Below are 18,252 nucleotides of genomic sequence, written 5' to 3' on the forward strand. Positions count from 1 at the left end.
CTTTACATGAAGACCCTTAAGGACAGAAACAAATACTGGAAAAGAATGAAAGATTCGTATCTTAAAAACATACATAGAACCTCATGCAGATGCATGAACTTAGTGTTAGGAGAGAAAGCAACAGTACAAGACAATACGTTTTTCAATTTCTGAATTTTAAAAGACAGCTGTAAGGCACGTATATTTAAATGATGTAGCAAATTAATGTAAATATATGATAGAGGAAAAATATGCTGTGTTGAATACTGGTTGCAGTCTGAATTAACTTCTATTTCAACTAACAAACTTATCTTGTAGCATTAAATAGATATAGTTCTAACAAGAAAAAAATAAAATGATAACATTATGGAAAATGTAATGAGTATGAAAGCTTTTCTTCAGATAGATAAATAGTCATTCAAAATCATCAAAATTTAGTATTTATGTATCACATCTTGTAGTAAGCATTCAATGCTATGAAGCAAAATAATTACCTTATTTATGGCAACAAATGATTTGGCATTTTCTAAAGTATAAGATGGTTTCACACCTTTCTAAGTGCATCTCAGCTGCAAGTTCATAGGATTGCTAATAAATGCTATTTTTAATCTGCCACACCTGCTCTATCATCATAATAACAAAGTATAGCACACTTTCACTGAAAATTTGGAAAGCCAATTGCTTCTAAGTTTCTGGCTAAAGGTTTGATGCACAAGTACCTCTGTATACATGCTCCTACAGTCATACACTCTAAATTAGCACAAGATTATACTTGAAACAGATGAGAAGTCGCAGAAAAATCAACAAGATAATGTGCATACTTTTAGATAAATGCTTCCCAGCATAAATAAAACTTATTTATTGCATAAATGCCAGATTAATTATTTGGATTTTTCATTGAAAACCATCCTTATGTAAGAATTTGACTAAACTGTACTTTCTAAGCCACAATAACACCCTGCAAGGCTGTGACTCTTCATGCTGGTACTCTAAACTCTCCACATCAGAAACTTGGAGAAAAGAAGACCAACTATTTTGACTACTGAAAAGGATATTCCTGAAAGAGTACATGATGGAGTTTACTACAAACTGAAGTTCACTTGAAGAGCTACAAAAGCTCTGTTGTGTCTGTTACATGAATTGCTTCTTTTCAGTGCACCCAATATTTACAAGACCAAACACATTTTAAAATCTGCAATATATATGATCACCTGAAGAATCTGTCAGAAAATGTGTACTTTCTTCTAATTCTAGATAAGACTTTTTTTTTCTTTTTTTTTTTTTTCTTTTTTTTTTTTTCTGGTATTTAGGCAGTAAAATAAAAAAAATAGAACTGATACAAAAGTAAAACTTTGGGTTCACTAGTAAAAAATTAAAATTGTCAGTTTTAGAATTCATGTGTTATAGATTTGCATTTCACTTAAAAATAAATCATGATCACTGACAAAGCATAAAAAAGTACCAAAAGACTGATCTGACCCAAACAAGAAGCTTATTGAAATAGCAAAATTGCTAACACTCTTGTAACTGATTAAGATCTTCAGAGCCACCTTCAGAAACACAAGTAGGCAAAATCCAGGATTTAGTATAGTCACATAGCATCTTTTCAATCGATTAGGGCACATTAAACACAAGATCAGGAACAAAAATAGCTGGAAGCGTATCATCTTATGGCTGGAAGATGCTCCATACTATTTAGAGTAATGAAAGAGGTTAAACATTTGGATTTTTTTTTTTTTTGTCTGTGTGTGTGTGTTGGATTTATACTGTAATTGATATAAAAATCTTTCAAAAATTCAAAGTGCTTTAACTTTCTGGCAGCACTTCAGTGTCCCTAAATAAAAATATTGTACTTCAATTCCTGTGATTAGAGATGGATCACTGGCTTTGGAAAACAGTTTATGTACTGATCATGAGGTTGGTATCCGCTGCAGCGACCTCTGCTGGGAGTTGTATAAGTGTCACGATACCGAGTCGACCTCAGTGAAGACATGAAAAAAGGCTACTAAATTAAACGTAATAATCCCAACTTCTGGTGTTCTGTTCTCTTTTTTAATGCCTATTTGATAGGATAGCTGTAATGAAAAACACATTTCATCTGTGTGCATGGTTTGGCAATGACCTGTCTTAAACATCACTACTGCTGCAATGGATTAGGATACTGCACACTGAATACCTTAGAACAAGCTTTGCTTTTCAGGTAGGTATGAAGTCATAAAACACATAAAAGAAAAACTGGCAAAAAGCCATCCAAGCTTTTAAAAGTAAATATCCTTTGACGTAATCCAAGCCATAAAATGCTTAATGGTTATAAAGTCTAGTCGTCTTTTGCAGATAGATGATGTTACAAGAATTTGAAAGAAAACATTCTTAGGAAGAATATTATCAATGTAAATAACAAATTATAACAAAAATAAAAGTTACAGCAGTACTGGATCTATCAGCTCAGCCTTCTATAACATTGAAAAAAGCCTCAGAAGCTTTGTTTGCACACATTATATTCAATGTTCCTGTCTTTGCAAAACCTGAAGAAAAGGGATGCTGTACAAGACTGTTAAAGTAAGTCTAGTGGAATATTTTGATCACAGACTTGCATTCAAAAGACGTTTTAAAATCACCGTATTTTCCTTTTCTGACTTCTGCACTTCTTGAATTACCTTCATTTCTTTCAGTCAGGCAGTTAGAAACTTGCTCATTACTGGAACAGTAACTCTTTCCTTATATTCTGTCCTTACAATTCTGACTAATTTACATCTGCCCCTTTAAAATATATCAACTCTACTTCATTTCAATAACGTGTGTTTTCAGCCTCAAATTTTGCCTTTCATTGATGTACCTACGTTCTACTTTGGAATGCCGCCTAACAATGACCTATCAAATCTTCAACAGCTCTTACAGAGGATTTTTTTTAAATGTCACATTTTGCCAGATGGGTTAGTACTGACCAGAGTGAATCATCACCATTTACTCTGATATTCACTGCCATCTGACATTTATTACACTCCCAGAATGCAAATTGAGGTACTCACCAGTGGACCCAAAGCACAACCTTTTGCAGTACATGCCTGGACTCTGAAGGAATGCAGACTCCAAGGAGCAAGTCCATAAGCATAACAATTTAACTGTGATGAATTTTGTATCAGAACACCATCCATATACAATCCGTAGCTGGTAATAATACCTATAAAACAATGTGATAGCACTCAATATCTATACAACCACAGAATTTATAAGAAAATCTTTAGTGCTACAGACATGAAGGTAGTAGTACTATTTCACATCTTTTACAGCTAAGCAGTCAATTATATAACATTACTGTGTATATAACAGGAGAAACACACTCTCACATATTTAATTGTTGAAAATCTCTCCAGTGAACTGCATTCTTTGGAAATAATGACAGTCTTCCAAAGATTACACACAAATGAGCCATAGGAGACAGCAGTTAACATCACCCTGGAATCGGGAAAATACAGGCAAACACTTTTTACAGATTATTCAGCATATACCTATTGAAATAAGAACTGGAAAGATACATAAAACCATCTCACATCTGAACATCTGTAGACCTAGAAAAAAAAGTTATCGACAGAATTATTTAAATGATGGACAACTTAGACTAGCATTAGCCAAATTTCCATTAGGCTGCAGAAAGCCATAGCTGGCTACATTGCAACCTGATTACATTTGCAATTATAGCAATTTTTGTATCTTTGTGTGAATCTGAAAAATACCCTTTTTTTTTTTTTTTAATCTAACAATTCTGCATTTAAACTAATTGTGGGTGAGAATAAGGCTACCATAGATTTCAGAAATCCAATTGAAGGTGGTCAAATAAAAAAATAAGTGTTTATGGTCTATCTTTCTAAAAAGCTCAGTATCCATAATTCTGGTTGATTTAAACTGGACTCGGAGTCTTCCCAATAGCTTTGTACACTCAGTCTTCCAGAGCATATGCAAGTCCTTTTGGCCAAAATACTCCAGAATTGCTTTTTCTCCCATTGAATTTTTGTAAATGTTCTAGTTCTTGAGGCATGAACATATGCTTGAGAAATAAAACTATAGAGAAAACACCTATTTATTGAAAAAAAAAAAAAAAAAAAAAAAAAACCAACAAAAAACAAAGCAACAACCTCTTAGGTAACCTGTCCTTCCTTTAAAACATTTTTTTGTTTGCTTTGTTGTATTTGTTTGTGTCTTTTTTGAAATTGCACTCAGGAAGATTGCTTGAAATTGAGAGATTAATTTCCTTTCTCTTCAATGGATAAACATTTAATAAAAGAACACAGCTTTTTCAGATGGACTTTCAAGTGTTACTGTACAAAATACACCAGGTTTGCTCCAAAAATAATGCGTTCTCTTTTATGACATTGGCCCATGACAGCAGAGGCGGATGTTGGTGGTATGACAGTAGAAATTGAACTTTCCCACCAATATCCCTTACGTATTGTTGCTGTGTGACAGATGGCAGCAGAGGGGCACTCTGACAAAATGGAGTCTGATGTGGAAGTGTGTATGAAGCAAAGGTGCGTTGTTGAATTCCTCCACGAGGAAAAAATGGCACCCACTGACATTCACTGATACTTGCTGAATGCTTATGGAGACCAAACAGTGGATGTGAGCACAGTGAGTTGGTGGGTGGTATTTTGCCACAATAGTGACAGCAACAAGAAAGACAAGCCACATTCAGGACAGCCACACACAGCTGCCACATCACAAAATTAAGAGTATCTCAATCAGCTCATCTGCACAAATCAGCTGATTGGTAACTGTGTTAAAAAATCATGTTTTGTAGCTGAGAATGTGCACTATCAAATAGTCCTGTTGTGCTCTGTGTATCTGTTGTAGTTTCCATGGAAATAAATAGGAGGCATCACTGCAGAACTGTGTATGCAAAGTGATTCATAGATTCTTCAAGTCTTTCCAACTCTACCAAACTGAGAGGCTAAACTCAAGTCAGGTATCAGAGATATATGTGTGGGAGGAAGACCTGGTAAATCACACAATATCAATCCTACCAAATTTGACAGGCTTCCTAAAGCTAATATCCCTTGTTGTTCCACGTCCAGTTCCTTGTAAGGCAAGGACATTAATGGCTGACATTGGCCCTATATTAAACAAACCATCAAATATAGATTTTTTAATATTTACCTCAGAAAGGAAGCACTTAAAGACTGGCGAAGGCATTTCTGATTGTAAACACAAGCATTAAGGATGCATTTTAGAGGGGAAAAAATAATGATGCACTTTAACACTTATACCAGTAGTGCAAATCCTTTAGAGTCATAGTCGAATCATATCATCATTTTCTTTTATATTTGTGGTAACAGCATGAATCATAATGAACTCATTTTATATTAATTCAGGTGCCATATATACCACTATGAGAACTCCACTGTAATTCAGTATGAATTAACTAAACTGTTATTTTAGAGTGTTCTGGCAATCACAGCATTATGCAGCATCTCTGCTATGAGGAGCAGCCTGAAGGTCAGCACTGTGGGCTCTTGTTAGCCCTCCCAGTATGGTTAGAGAACAATGATCTTTATTAAGCTGATGCATTATCTGTTGATTTTGGTTCTGCCTCTGCTTTATATGACTTTTACGGAGAAAACTACAGAATAAAAAAAAAGAAAATTATATTTCAAAACAAAAGTCTAGTAGTTTAACTTTCAGATGTGAAGCCATTTTCAAACTATACGGCAAGCCTATAATGAATCTGCTCTGAAGAAAACATGACTTCTTTATTGAGGTCATTAAGAATACTCAACAGAATATCTGATTCCTTTTGTCATCACACAGGTCTCTCCAAATCTTTTCCTGAACAAAATGGGCTATTTTCTTTACATTGCATTATCTGCATATTTAACACGTATATGATAGAGATAGAAGGGTGTTGCGGCGTGTTGCTGTAAAGTGACACATCTCAGGGCTATACTCTCTCAACTGTTTTCTTTTTGGTTTGAAAATAAGACAAAAAGAAATATGTACATCAGCATATCATCTTCCAAACGATGGTTTTTTTCCCTCAAATCTGATACACAAATTACATATGTGAAGCAACTTTAAAAGAAGAATCAGGTGTACTTCTCCCTGTTTTTTCTATGAAACAACGATTTTTAACAAAACTTAAATTGATCTTAAATTCACAAAAATAAAGGCCAGAAACTCAATGTCCATATTCTGACATTACTCTTTGACATTACTGGGACCCTTAGCCCAGTAAATCTCAAACCTTTTATTCATTGTGTCATTTTTGTGAAGGAGCTAAGTAAACTGTAATTCTGCTTTCCATAAGTCGCCTCAAAGGTGGCATATTAATCCCCCTTAACTTTGCCCATTTAGTAACAGGCAGCTACACACTATATATACCAAGGGAACATAGTAAAGTCCATGCTGTGCAAATCCCAGTTAGACTATACATCTACTCAACATCAGCAAGACCTAATTAGCTTTCTGTGTTCATGGAAATATACAGTAACTTCTGTACTACAGAGTGAGAAGACAGGAGATAAAAGATGGCCCCTGAGGTCTATCAGGGAAATGCCAATTTATGATGTGCAAATTGTTGCAATTCTGAGGTTTCCATCTGAAATCAAGACAAAATCAAGAAATTAAAGAAACACTACTTATGCTTAGTAGACTGAAACTCACCAAACAACTAAGCCATGAGCGGGAAACAGTTCCGATGCTTCCGAGGAAGGGGGCTACATTAGAACTCCATTAATCTACAACCACAAGAATATACCTCTAACATGCTGAAGTATCAAAATTTAAGGGTTTTTTTTTTTTTTTTTTTTTTTTTTTGCTGAACTTTCACTTATTTCAGTCTTTTCAACCACAGTATTTTTCAGCCACCTACTCAATTTTAAAATACTGACAGACAGCAATTATGGATGACGTGGCCAGTAGGCAGCTGAAAAGATATGCTGGAAGAGGGAAAAAGGTTACACAATGGAAACTTTCTGATCAAACAGTTGCTTGGTAAAAAGTCTTAAAACTCTGTCTTTTTTTTAAAGCCTTTTAATGAAATGAGTGATGCAAACAGGGAAGTGGGGAAAAAAAGAAAAAAAGAGCATGGTAAAATGTGTTCATACTTATATGTACTTTCTGAAGCTCCAAAAAAGGTGAGTAAGGAGGAGAAAGAAGAAAAATGAGAGTACATTCACATATCCCTTGCTGATCATTGTGCAAGTGAGAGCATACCACGATGAAACAGTGAAGGCCCTAATGCCCTTCTGGCTGCCAAATTCTCACAAGACAGCAATTCTTCCACACTTAAATACTAAAGAGCTCATAAATGGAAAAAGCAGCTTTTCTCCACAAGGCAGAGCAACAGAAGCCAAATGCACTTGAATTCTTCCCACCAATTCTAAATGTAATGAAAAACGTCTAACACACGCTATCCATACATCACCAAAAAATAACAATTCCAAGGGAAAAGTACTCCACAAGCTTTAAATGACAAGAAGATATGAAATTAACAGAATAATTTTACAGGATACAGAAGAACATAATTTCTTTTATAAAACTACTCTCACAACTTATGTTTTTGTTTTTGTTTTTAAACTCTGTAACAACCTTTATATTACATTTAAAAGGAGAGACAAACTGTATGCAGTAAACATTGTGTTAACAAGAACATACAACACGTAGGTTTATAGAATCATATCATAGTTTGTGCAGAAAGAGCCCTTAGAGTTGACTTCCAAACTTCTGACATGGTCTGGGAACCTCCCACTAGGCTAAAGCACCATCCAACCCCACCATGTACACCTCCAGAGATGGTGCATTCACAGCTTCTCCAGGCAACCTGCTCTAGTTCCTCCTCACTCTCCTAGAGATTCTTCTTTGTATCTAATCTGTCATGTTATCTAAATTTATCTGTGTCCATGCCCCACAGGCCCACTGGCCAGGAAAGAGGAGGGTAGGGAGATGGGAGCTAGGCACAAAAACAGGACAGCAGCAACAATCCAAGGAAGAAAGTTAATTTTACTAAATATGACATCAGAAGTTATCATATGAGATAACAGAATATATAATATAATTGGAATGAAGGCTAATAAATCAAATAAAATGATAGAGAGAGTATCCAAAACGAAAGGCCTTACTCCGAATTGAAGGCGAAATGGCTGGGGAGCACACACACACACACACACACACACACTGCCCCATCCCTGGAGATGTTCAAAGCTTGGTTGGATGGGGCCCTGGACAACCAGGTCTAGTATTAAAATGTGGAGGTTGGTGGCCCTGCCTGTAGCACGGGGGTTGGAGATTCAGGATCCTCGAGGTCCCTTCCAACCCAATAACATTCTGTGAGAGAGAGATCCCGTGACTTGTGGGTCTTATCTTCCCCCCTGAATGCAAAGTCCTCTGGGGTATGTAATGCTTCTCTTCTGAGAAAGTTGGAAAGTTGTCAGTGCACAGAACTCGAGTATTAACTCTTTAATTCCCTGTGCTTTACATGATGTTAAGATGTGGAACACCAATAACAGAAATCACAAAACCATGACACTAATTTAAGCTGAACACAGCACCGCAGGTGTCATCTCATGAGAGCAGAGCAGAGGGACACAATCACTTCCATCACTCTGCTGAACAAGCTGCTTTTGATGTAGCCCAGGACATAGGTGGCTTTCTGGGATTTAAGTGCTCATGCTCTGCATCTCATTCACCAGCAACCTCATGTCCTTCTCCTCAAGGCTGACTTCAATCCCTCATTGCCCAGCCTGTATTTGTGCTTGAGATTGCCCCAACCCAGTTGTAGGACCTTGCACTTGGCCTTGTTGAACTTCATGAGGTTCACATGATGTTCCCACCTCCCAAGTTTGTCCAGACCCCTCTGGTGGCAAGTATTGTTTCCAGCATGTAAGTTCTGTCACATATTTCCAACTTGCAGCTCTTTTAAAAGAAGCTTGTGGAACTTTATTTGTCCAACTACAGTCTTTATCCTGTTTTGTAGATACGTTAACATAGTTATATGCATTTGTGCACACAGTTATATACATATTTAGCTAGTTAAAGCACCCTCTAAGCAATTTAGATTTTTTTTTCCCCTCACAAGGTGAGGATAATGCAATGAGGCCCTAACACAATCAGTTAAATGTTTTTTTTTTTTTTAATGTCAGTTTAATTGGAAATAGTTCATATTTTGTCCACTAAGCCACATATTTGGATATCCTGCTTTCTAGCTCACATTTTTCACCCCGCTCCTTCCCTCTTTCTTTTTTCCTTTCTCTCCTTTCTTCCCAGTAAGTCTTTGCCACGTGCACTGGGATTTCAGTAACAGGGTTTGAAGGTTTCTAAGGGTTTAGGAGGGAAAATCTTACAATGCGACACCAATACAAAGAACATTAAATTATCAAATAATGTATTTAGCAGTGAATGACATACCCTTAATTCCTTTTAAAAGTAACAAAATATCTTACAGAATGCTATAAGTATGCAGCCTTGCAATCACTAATTTTTTGGAAAGCGTTTCAAGTGCTTTGTATTGAAATTATATATATGTCTGTTCTCCCACACTTTAAACTGGGCAAACTTGCAGGGGAAAAATGAAACTCATATAAAACTAAAATAAGAATTATAATCATAGAATTATATAAGAATTATCTAAGAATTGTAACTAAAATAAGAATTATAATTCTTATTTTATATTGAGTATGATACCCAATGAGAAAAAAAAGTATGTTGCTTAAATTCAGTGATTTCTGCATAGCTTTCTCTGTTCTGATATAATCTAAGTAATAATAAAACCAAGGTGAAATTCAAGGATATATGATATTAACATCAGAAGTGTTGAATTTGCCCAAAAGTGTTACATGTAGATAATTCCTATTGGAAAACATTTCTAAACAAAAGAAAGTGTATTATTTAACTTCCATAGCCAAGCAAATGCACACTTCCAAGATGATTACACAGAACAATAATGTAATGCTTATTATTTATCTATTAATGAAATAGAAATTGACGTTTTATTTGAGGGTAGAATGAACACCCTAGATGGATATTCTCCAAGAGTGGCCTGTCCTCAGCTCAGTTGTCTTGGAAAACATTAAACAATGAGATGCAGTACACAAGAACCATCAAAAGGGAGCACTTTTGAGCTACTGAAATCATACAGTAGGCTGAAAACCACAATCTCCTAGCTGCAGACAATGATACTATCTCAGGTATTTTATGTGCTAAAATGATCATTAAAAATTAAGCACCACATATAAGCTGCCATTTAGAATATTAATTTACCTTTACTAATCATCTTTTTAACTTGAGGCTAAAAGAGTTCACTTACCATTCGGATACTCAGGCTTAGCCCATGAGATGTTAAAGGAGTCAGATGAATATGACTGGGCTTTTGGAGCAGGAACACCTTCTGGCGTACTCTCATCTGTTACAGCTGTGCTAGCTTCGCTTATTGAGCATCCACCTCCAGTGCAAGCCTTAAAATATTAATCACAACAAATAAACATATTTCAATGTAATACCAACAGTTTTTGAGCCTAGCAGTGAATTATTTCTAGTTTTATAGTTTTTACATATCTGAACTTAGTAAACCTGTGCTTTTCATAAAAGTCTTAACTTAAATTTAGCTAACTCTTATCTTAACAGGAGAAGCTACTAATGATACTCAGTTCTTAATTGCAATATTGATAGAACCTTATACTAATATTTGATTCCCAGCATTTTGCATTTGACTGAAAATCATAATCACAATTAGATTTCAAATGCTTTTGCAGAAACAGTTAAAGAATACTGCAGTACAGTATCTATCATTTATAGGATAAAATTGTTCAGGAATTGAATAAAGAATTGTCACAACTTTCAGACAGTATATGCTAACCACCTTGTAATGTACCTAAAGAATTGTCTCACTGAGTAGTCATTCAGAAAAAACAATCATACTCAGAAACTTCTGCATTTCATGACAGCAGACTGAGTGGTGTGCAGATGCAATTAAAAGAGTAAAACAACACTGTATTATAAATCAATACGTAACAGTTATTATTGCATGTTTATGGATAACAGTCAAATCATTTGTATTTCAGCTACCAGGGAAGAAAAGATTGATTACACCACTTTTACATTTTGCTTGATTATGAAGCAATGCAATGTGCAAGAATTTGCAGATAGCTTCATATACCAGGCTTTTAAAATTTTACATGCAGAAACATAAGGCCACACAGTTAGCCCCTTACATGCACCGGTTTGCTGATTATTCACATTAAGATCAATGGCAAGAGGAGAAGCTATAGAAGTTAAAAAACATATTCAAGACTATGTAAAACTCCGCATTGATTTTAAATGTTCTTTTTTTGTTTATTTTATTTTTTGCTTTCAATTTTATTTTCAGCAATAAATAACATCAAACTCAAATTCAATAAGGATTCAGATATACTTTTTCATTAAAACTTATGTCATGATCTTTCTTTTTTGGTTGTATGTTGACGTAGACAAGTAGTGCTTTCTGGATCATCAGCACACAAAGAAAAACCATCCTTACAATCCAGATCTCCAGGAATAAAATGCTTCTTCCAATCCTGTGTATATTATTTGAAAGGATTATTTTCAGGTTTCTTATTTCCCAGTGTGTTTCAAATTGGTAAACAGTCAACATTATTTCCTGCTCCACTTCAGAGCTGCATACCCATAGGTAAAAAAGAGAACTATCTGTAAATGAGAGGCTATTTTACACACCAAGATTGTTTTGATTTCACTGGAAATTACACTCTCAACACAACTAAGAATCACTCCTGGTATTCAGTTTGGGCTATCAAATAACAAGGAAAGAATGCAAACTTCGCTTTGGGAATATACAGAAGTGGCATTTTCTTTAAATGCCTTAGTGTCAGCTTAGACAGATGCTGACATAACTCTAAATATTTTCCTTATCAAAATGCTTAAGAACATCATCCTTCCAGCAAAGCCAGACTGCTCTTCAAATTATTTCGCTTCTACTGACTTCACAAAGGTCCAAGAAAAAGACCTCTGGAAGACCTCTTCCTCCTGTGTTCCTTGCTCCCTTGTTAAACGAGCTCCATTTAGCTCCTTAGCAGCTGAGGGCTTTTCAGTTCAGAAGTTCATTAACTGCAGCCTTTCTATTCATTTGTTTCTTGAATTTCATGAAGATCAATTTTCATATCTGGGAAATTTGCTGGTATATGAAGTTTCTGATTCTTCTAATGAAAATCGATAAGAAAAAGCTCATCTGCATTTTAAATTGTGGTATTTTGGATTACTGCATCCAAACACAGAGGACATCAGTGAGACTCCAGTGATCCCACACAGAGATACTCAAAGCCATGAAGTCCTACAGCCTACACTTTGAGCCCCATTGTGCCACTCTGATCTTCACTGGAAACAAATCTGGGACAAAATTTGAAAAAATAGCAACATGTTCAGAGAGCCAGGGACAGATGCATGCCACGTAAAGAGGCCAAAAAATTATACTCCAGCCAGCACCTTAGCTAGCTTACTCACACAACACAGCAGCAAGGAGACATTCAACAGAGACATCACAAAAGCACTCAAGCCATATAAAAGGGTGTGCCACTCCAGCTAATTTTAAATGCAGCCTTTTAGCTTTCCATTTGCTTTCAGATTGGCCTGGATCGCATCCAACCAGCTTAGAGAAGGAACAGAGCAAAAGGAAATCCCTTTTGCACTAATCTGGGGAGACATGACCTTAGACTACTCGGCTGACTTTTGGAAAGAAGCATTAGACTTGTTTATAAAAGCTGTTGCAGTTGTTTACAATACGCAACAATTCTTTTTCTACATACTAAATGGCAGTCATCAACTGTGGAAAAAAATATAACAGCATACAAAGATAAACATTTTGCTTAATGTGTCCAAACTTGTCATACAAAAGATGAAGTCACTGGTCTGTGAGGTGCAGAAAATTCTGGTGAGTTGAGTGTTCAAAGCAAATTACAATAGATCAGCATTCAGTTTTCTGAAATAAACCAGATACTAATTTTGTACAAACGCAAAACAAAATCAACGTTATCTGTGAAATGAGTAAAAAGAAAAAGGCCAGCTTATTTCATCCAACTAAAAAGCTAGAGAGATTAAACAAGTTTCCAGAGTTGAAGGCATACTGTTATTTTTAATTGAGAGGTTTTCACAAAATTCCAAAAAAGTAGACGTTTCAACTTCATTCCACATGTGTTTGTTTTGATTCGTGTGTTTTTATTGGAGGGGTGGGGAAAGGGTAGGGGTTTGTGTTTGTTTTCTTTTTTGTTGGGTTTGTTTTGAATGTTTTAAGAACTCCTGCTCTACCATTTCAAATATACCGGGCATCTCACAAGTTTTTGACCTGCTATGTTCAAAGCTGCAAGGACTCTTAAGTCCTCTAACCTGACTATCAGAGACCATTTTATCCATTTAACTATCACCAAAAGAAATGCTCCCTTCTTAGTTTCTTGTTACTGCTGAAGCATTGCAAATATATATATTTAGAAAATAGAAATATAAATAGAGATAAAATATAAAAATGAAGAGTTCCTAAAAATGTATTCAGTAACTTTGAGAAAAGCTGCATATATTAATAAAATAAAAACAAAATCCACATGCCACTTCACTGCTTTAACTATATCCCAAAGCAGAAACATCAAACAAAGCATCCCTGGCTCTCCAGACCCAAGCTGTTAATTCTCCCTTCATCCTCTCTCCTTGCACCTGTATTCAGGAGCTGGGTGGTAGAAGAGCAAAGCTGTGGCACAGCGGGACATCTCAAATACTTTTGATAGTCTTGCTTGCTTCTGAAGGTTTAAACTGATTGCTGAAGTACTGTCACAGTTTTGGACATGGTATTATTCTATATGCTATACAATTAACTGCACTGAGTTACCTAGGCACAAATGAATTAATTTCAACACAAATCTAAGCTTTAATTAGACTGAATATCCTTGCTTTTTCAAGTTCAAGTCAGATTCTTATCGCCACCCAAAGGCAGTTTATTTTTTTTTTTCCTGCGGTGTAATATTTAGAACATTCAAGAGCACGTTAAGAAAAAAATGAATGCATACCCAGTCTACATAAATGTAAATTTATTCATAATCAAGAGCTGAATATTTTTCTATGGCATTTATCAAAGCAAATATCCTTATATAGATATTGTTATAAAACGAGCAATGTGCTTAAAACCAGAGACAATTCCCTGCCTCTGTATACATGTTTTTAGGTTTTCAGTGAATTGAGTCTTCTCTATTTCATCACAAAAATAAAATCATTGATAAAGAAAAGCAATAAAAAAAGACAGTCTTTTGAAATATTTAGAACAAGCAGCTACTTTACACTGAACTCTCTTCCTTTATACTATTTTCTTCTATTTGTAGATTTTATGAAGAAAGAGAAAATTCTTATGGTAAAAAATAGAAGAAAACTTACAGCTACTTTTATGAGGTATTCAGTGCCTGGGAAAAGGTGCCGAATAGTAAAATCCAGAAAAAGTTCTGTGCTGTTGTAGACTACATCCCATTTTGTAAAATTCTGCTCATTGTTGGCAATATAAATAACATAGCGATCTAAGATTCCATTTAATTCTAACGGTTCTTTCCATCTGCAAATAAAAGTAAAATGTGATTAAGACTAGGAAAGATTCAGACCATACTCAAAAAAAATGTAAGGCTCTTCATGAACTTCGTGAGTTTTACCTCAAGAATTTGAAAACATAATTGCGCAGCCATAAAAATAAATCTAAGGCAAAGCTCTAATTGTACCCAACAGATAAACGATTACAGTAACACACAAAGCAGAGGCTACAAAATGGGCATATCACCAGAACCTTTCCTGCACTGAAGTTTGCAGAGGCTATGCCCATATGTAGGTTATACTGATTGCGTAAAGACAAAATGGAAATTAAGTTGGCAAGTGATAATCAGAAGGTGCACAGAACCACTAAACTAATCACTTCTATGCATTTAATCATAATAAATTTAATTTTATGTCACAAACCCTTCCCCTGATTGAACTCACTGGAATTCTTGAATAAACTGATGCACTATTGTGTTGTCAGGAAAGAAGAAATCCTTACTTACTGCACATATATTGTTCTAGAATCCAAAATCGTCAGGACTGGGGCATCTACGTGAGATGGTGGCAGCTGTGCTGTAAACAAGGTGACCTGGGAACTGTTTGTACAGCCAGCAACTGTGCAGGCGGTGAGCAGAAACTGGTGGGGTGTAAAAACGGCTAAATCTAGGGCAGAAAAAGAAAATGCAGATGGCATATTTATAATACTTTGCATATTAATTTTACCCTGTTTGTAACTTTCAGAAAGTAGTGAATTCAGAAAGCTCAGAGGATGGGGAGCCTGTCTTTATTAACTGCTTCAGATTTGACCCAGAGCAGTGACAAGAAGGTTTAGGGAGTTCAAGTCAGACTGTACAACTGGGCCATCTCAACGAAGTTCAGGAGAGCCTTCTTGGTGCTACATACTATATTAATTTGCCACAGTGACTAATACTTTGAAGAAGATCAAGCCATGGAAAACTAGTATAGATTAATTAACACAGATTTTATATATGTACAAAATGTTCTGTATACTATACAAATGTCAAGCATCAGGACATGCGATTCACTCTGTGCACTTTAAGCATGAACACAAAGGCAGCTCGCTGTTGCCACCACTGTTCTCTCTTTGTCTATCAAACATTTGTAAAACATATCTCAGTAAAAGACAACCTGTCTAATACTATAGCAAGACAACTGTTAAGTGGTTATTTATTTTGAAGCTATCTTGATTTTCAATTACTGCAGAAAATGGTGAATAAAACACAGTATCTTTGCTGAATAAATACTCTAAAATGTCTTGAGCTTCATATATTTTTAGGATTCGTGTACTAATAAAAGAGTGTTTATCATAAAAGTTATACTAGTAGAGTAATTCAGATAGAATTTTCCAATCTTTTTTATTTTTTTACTGCAATACAAATTGCACATTTTAATGAGCAAATCCTTTAGAAGAAATTTATGATTTAGATTTTGGCAACAGTGTAAGGTATACAAATAAAATGAGTGTGATATAAAAGCAAATTTTAAAATGCTAGAATAGCTCTGTGTTTTTGCAAGGCGTAATAAATGCCAGTGTTTGCAGAGCCAAATAATATCCAACTATCATTTTATACAAAAATATTTGAGTACAAATTAAAAATTGTAACAATGACTATCAGACCATCACTAAAGAAATACCACAGACCCCATCTTCTTCCTCATTAGTTTTCCCTTTGTCTAATGTGTGTCCCTACAAAGGAATTCCTTCTGATTTATTCTGCTTTTGTGAGGAGGGGATGAACTCCTGCCGTTTTTTTTTTTGTTTTTGTTTTTGTTTTTTTTTAAACTCATCACTCAGTTGTATCATTCTATGAAGGACACAACAAAATGTGAGTTAAAAGAAATACTGTTGTGACTAAAAAATAAAAAAAAAATATCAAAGAATGCCTGTAATAGTGACATATTTAATCAACATAATGGGTTTGATTCTACCAGGGTTAAGCAGTGCTTAAGCAGTGGGTGAGAGGGGGAAGGTACACTCAGAGCAGGTGCTCCAGCCAGCTCAGCAAGCAGAGAAAGTTTTCATTTGCTTATGGTAGATGAATCTTTTCCTTATACAGACATTTGGATTTTACTAGAGGAGGATATTTTTTCTCAACTTTACAGAATATCACTCATCAAGGAACTGCTTTTTTGAAAAGTAGCTTTTACTGAAACCTTGATTTGATGCACACTTTAGCTCATGAGACCATCCACATAAATAAGAGTTTCTGGAAGTACCTAATTAAATTTGAACAGGGAGGAATTAGTCAAGGACTAAGAGAATTGAAGTTGGAAAATATTTTATTTCCCTTCCTGAAAAAAAAAAAAAAAATTCAGGAAGAAACTTCTAATTATTCTGTTCATCTCCGTGCCTGGAATGAAAAAGGCAAAAAGATTACAGGGAAATGAGAAAAAATTTAAAGAATGGGAAGAACAAGGAATGCAAACTGGATGCAGGAGCAGCAAAGTCTTTTGAGATCAACTGAAAAGGATACTGAGAGGGGAGGTTAAAAAAAAAAAAGGGTAAAAAGAGTTAAAATATGGAAATGTCACACGTCACAGGAGGTCTTAACTCCTCATCTTGACTTAAAAACACCAATGTATTTTGACTAATAAATGCTGCATAGATTGTATAACACAACCTGAAATATTGTGTTTTTTTAAGAGTAAAAAAAATGAAGTTAGAAGCAGACAGAAGAAAACACAAATGAGAGTCTGAAGAACGTTACGCAAAGTATGAGTTGATAAATAATCTCTCCACAGACTTCATCAAAGATGATAAGCCCACAGTATAGTGTAGTCTCTTTAAACTCAGAACTAGAAACTGACAAACTAAACAACTAAAATCATATTAAATGGTAATTGATGCAATTATTTGTCACAATCTGATCTGGCAGACATTTTCCTGTTTAAAGTTCAAGATGTTTCATAGTGGATAAATGAATTCAAATAACTACATACATGAACATGAATCAGAATGCAGAGTAAGGAGGTTCTTAAAACTACACAGCCACTGTTTGTCAAGGCCCTCTAGCAACAATGCCTCGTTTTCCATTTGCTTGATTGCACAATTTGCATAAGATCAAATGTAGGCAATTGTGGACATGAAAAACAGATCACTCTCAGACATTAGAAATAGATCCACAAGCATTATCTAGAATTTTGTTACAAGAAAATGCACTGCAGTGAATGGAAACCTCAGTGATTAATGTCAAACAAACTATAATTTACAGTATAGTATGTGAATTATATGTTATTTTACAATTGATTTCATGCTGCTGCTGGAAAAATTCCATTGATCTCAATCTACAAAATGAATCCAATAAGCGGAGAATTATTTTCTTTTCTAACTCACAGCAAAAACTGATTTGTGCTTTTTTTTTTTTTTCCTTTACACTAGAAAACTAAAGAGCTATTATTTTGCTTGATCATACCTTCTTTGTTCCTCAATTTCAGCCCCCTCTTTTAGTTTCAAATAACATGATATACTTCTTACTGCAATTCTCCAGTAACTATTCTCACAAATCACTGATTTCTTATCAAAACAAAGCTAAATTTAAAAATTACATAGGTTCACTAGGAAAAGCCTAAATTCAGAATTTTATCTTCTATTCATTTCTGGACTTAGAAAGGCAAAGAAAACCAAAAGACATCAAAAACAAAACAAGAAATCTGAAATAGAAATATGCACACGTTCATCCGTTTTAAGATTTCAACTTACTTTGCAATCCCCAC

At 35.0% G+C, this 18,252-nt stretch overlaps 1 protein-coding gene across 1 annotated transcript in view; it reads right to left on the reverse strand.

The window, feature by feature from the left end:
- USH2A (usherin) overlaps positions 1-18,252 on the reverse strand; it is a 371,535-nt gene that overhangs the window by 172,355 nt on the left and 180,928 nt on the right. The window contains exons 32-35 of the mRNA XM_042813358.1: positions 15,021-15,180; positions 14,371-14,542; positions 10,274-10,421; positions 3,009-3,160 (exon numbers count right to left, since the gene is read on the reverse strand). Of these exons, the coding sequence (XP_042669292.1) occupies positions 3,009-3,160; positions 10,274-10,421; positions 14,371-14,542; positions 15,021-15,180 (632 nt within the window). The remainder of the gene's footprint in view (positions 1-3,008; positions 3,161-10,273; positions 10,422-14,370; positions 14,543-15,020; positions 15,181-18,252) is intronic.

This window comes from Centrocercus urophasianus, unplaced genomic scaffold (genome assembly GCF_019232065.1).
Source record: "Centrocercus urophasianus isolate 14NV4802_14NV808 unplaced genomic scaffold, USGS_Curo_1.0 seq_10, whole genome shotgun sequence".
Classification (NCBI taxonomy): domain Eukaryota; kingdom Metazoa; phylum Chordata; class Aves; order Galliformes; family Phasianidae; genus Centrocercus; species Centrocercus urophasianus.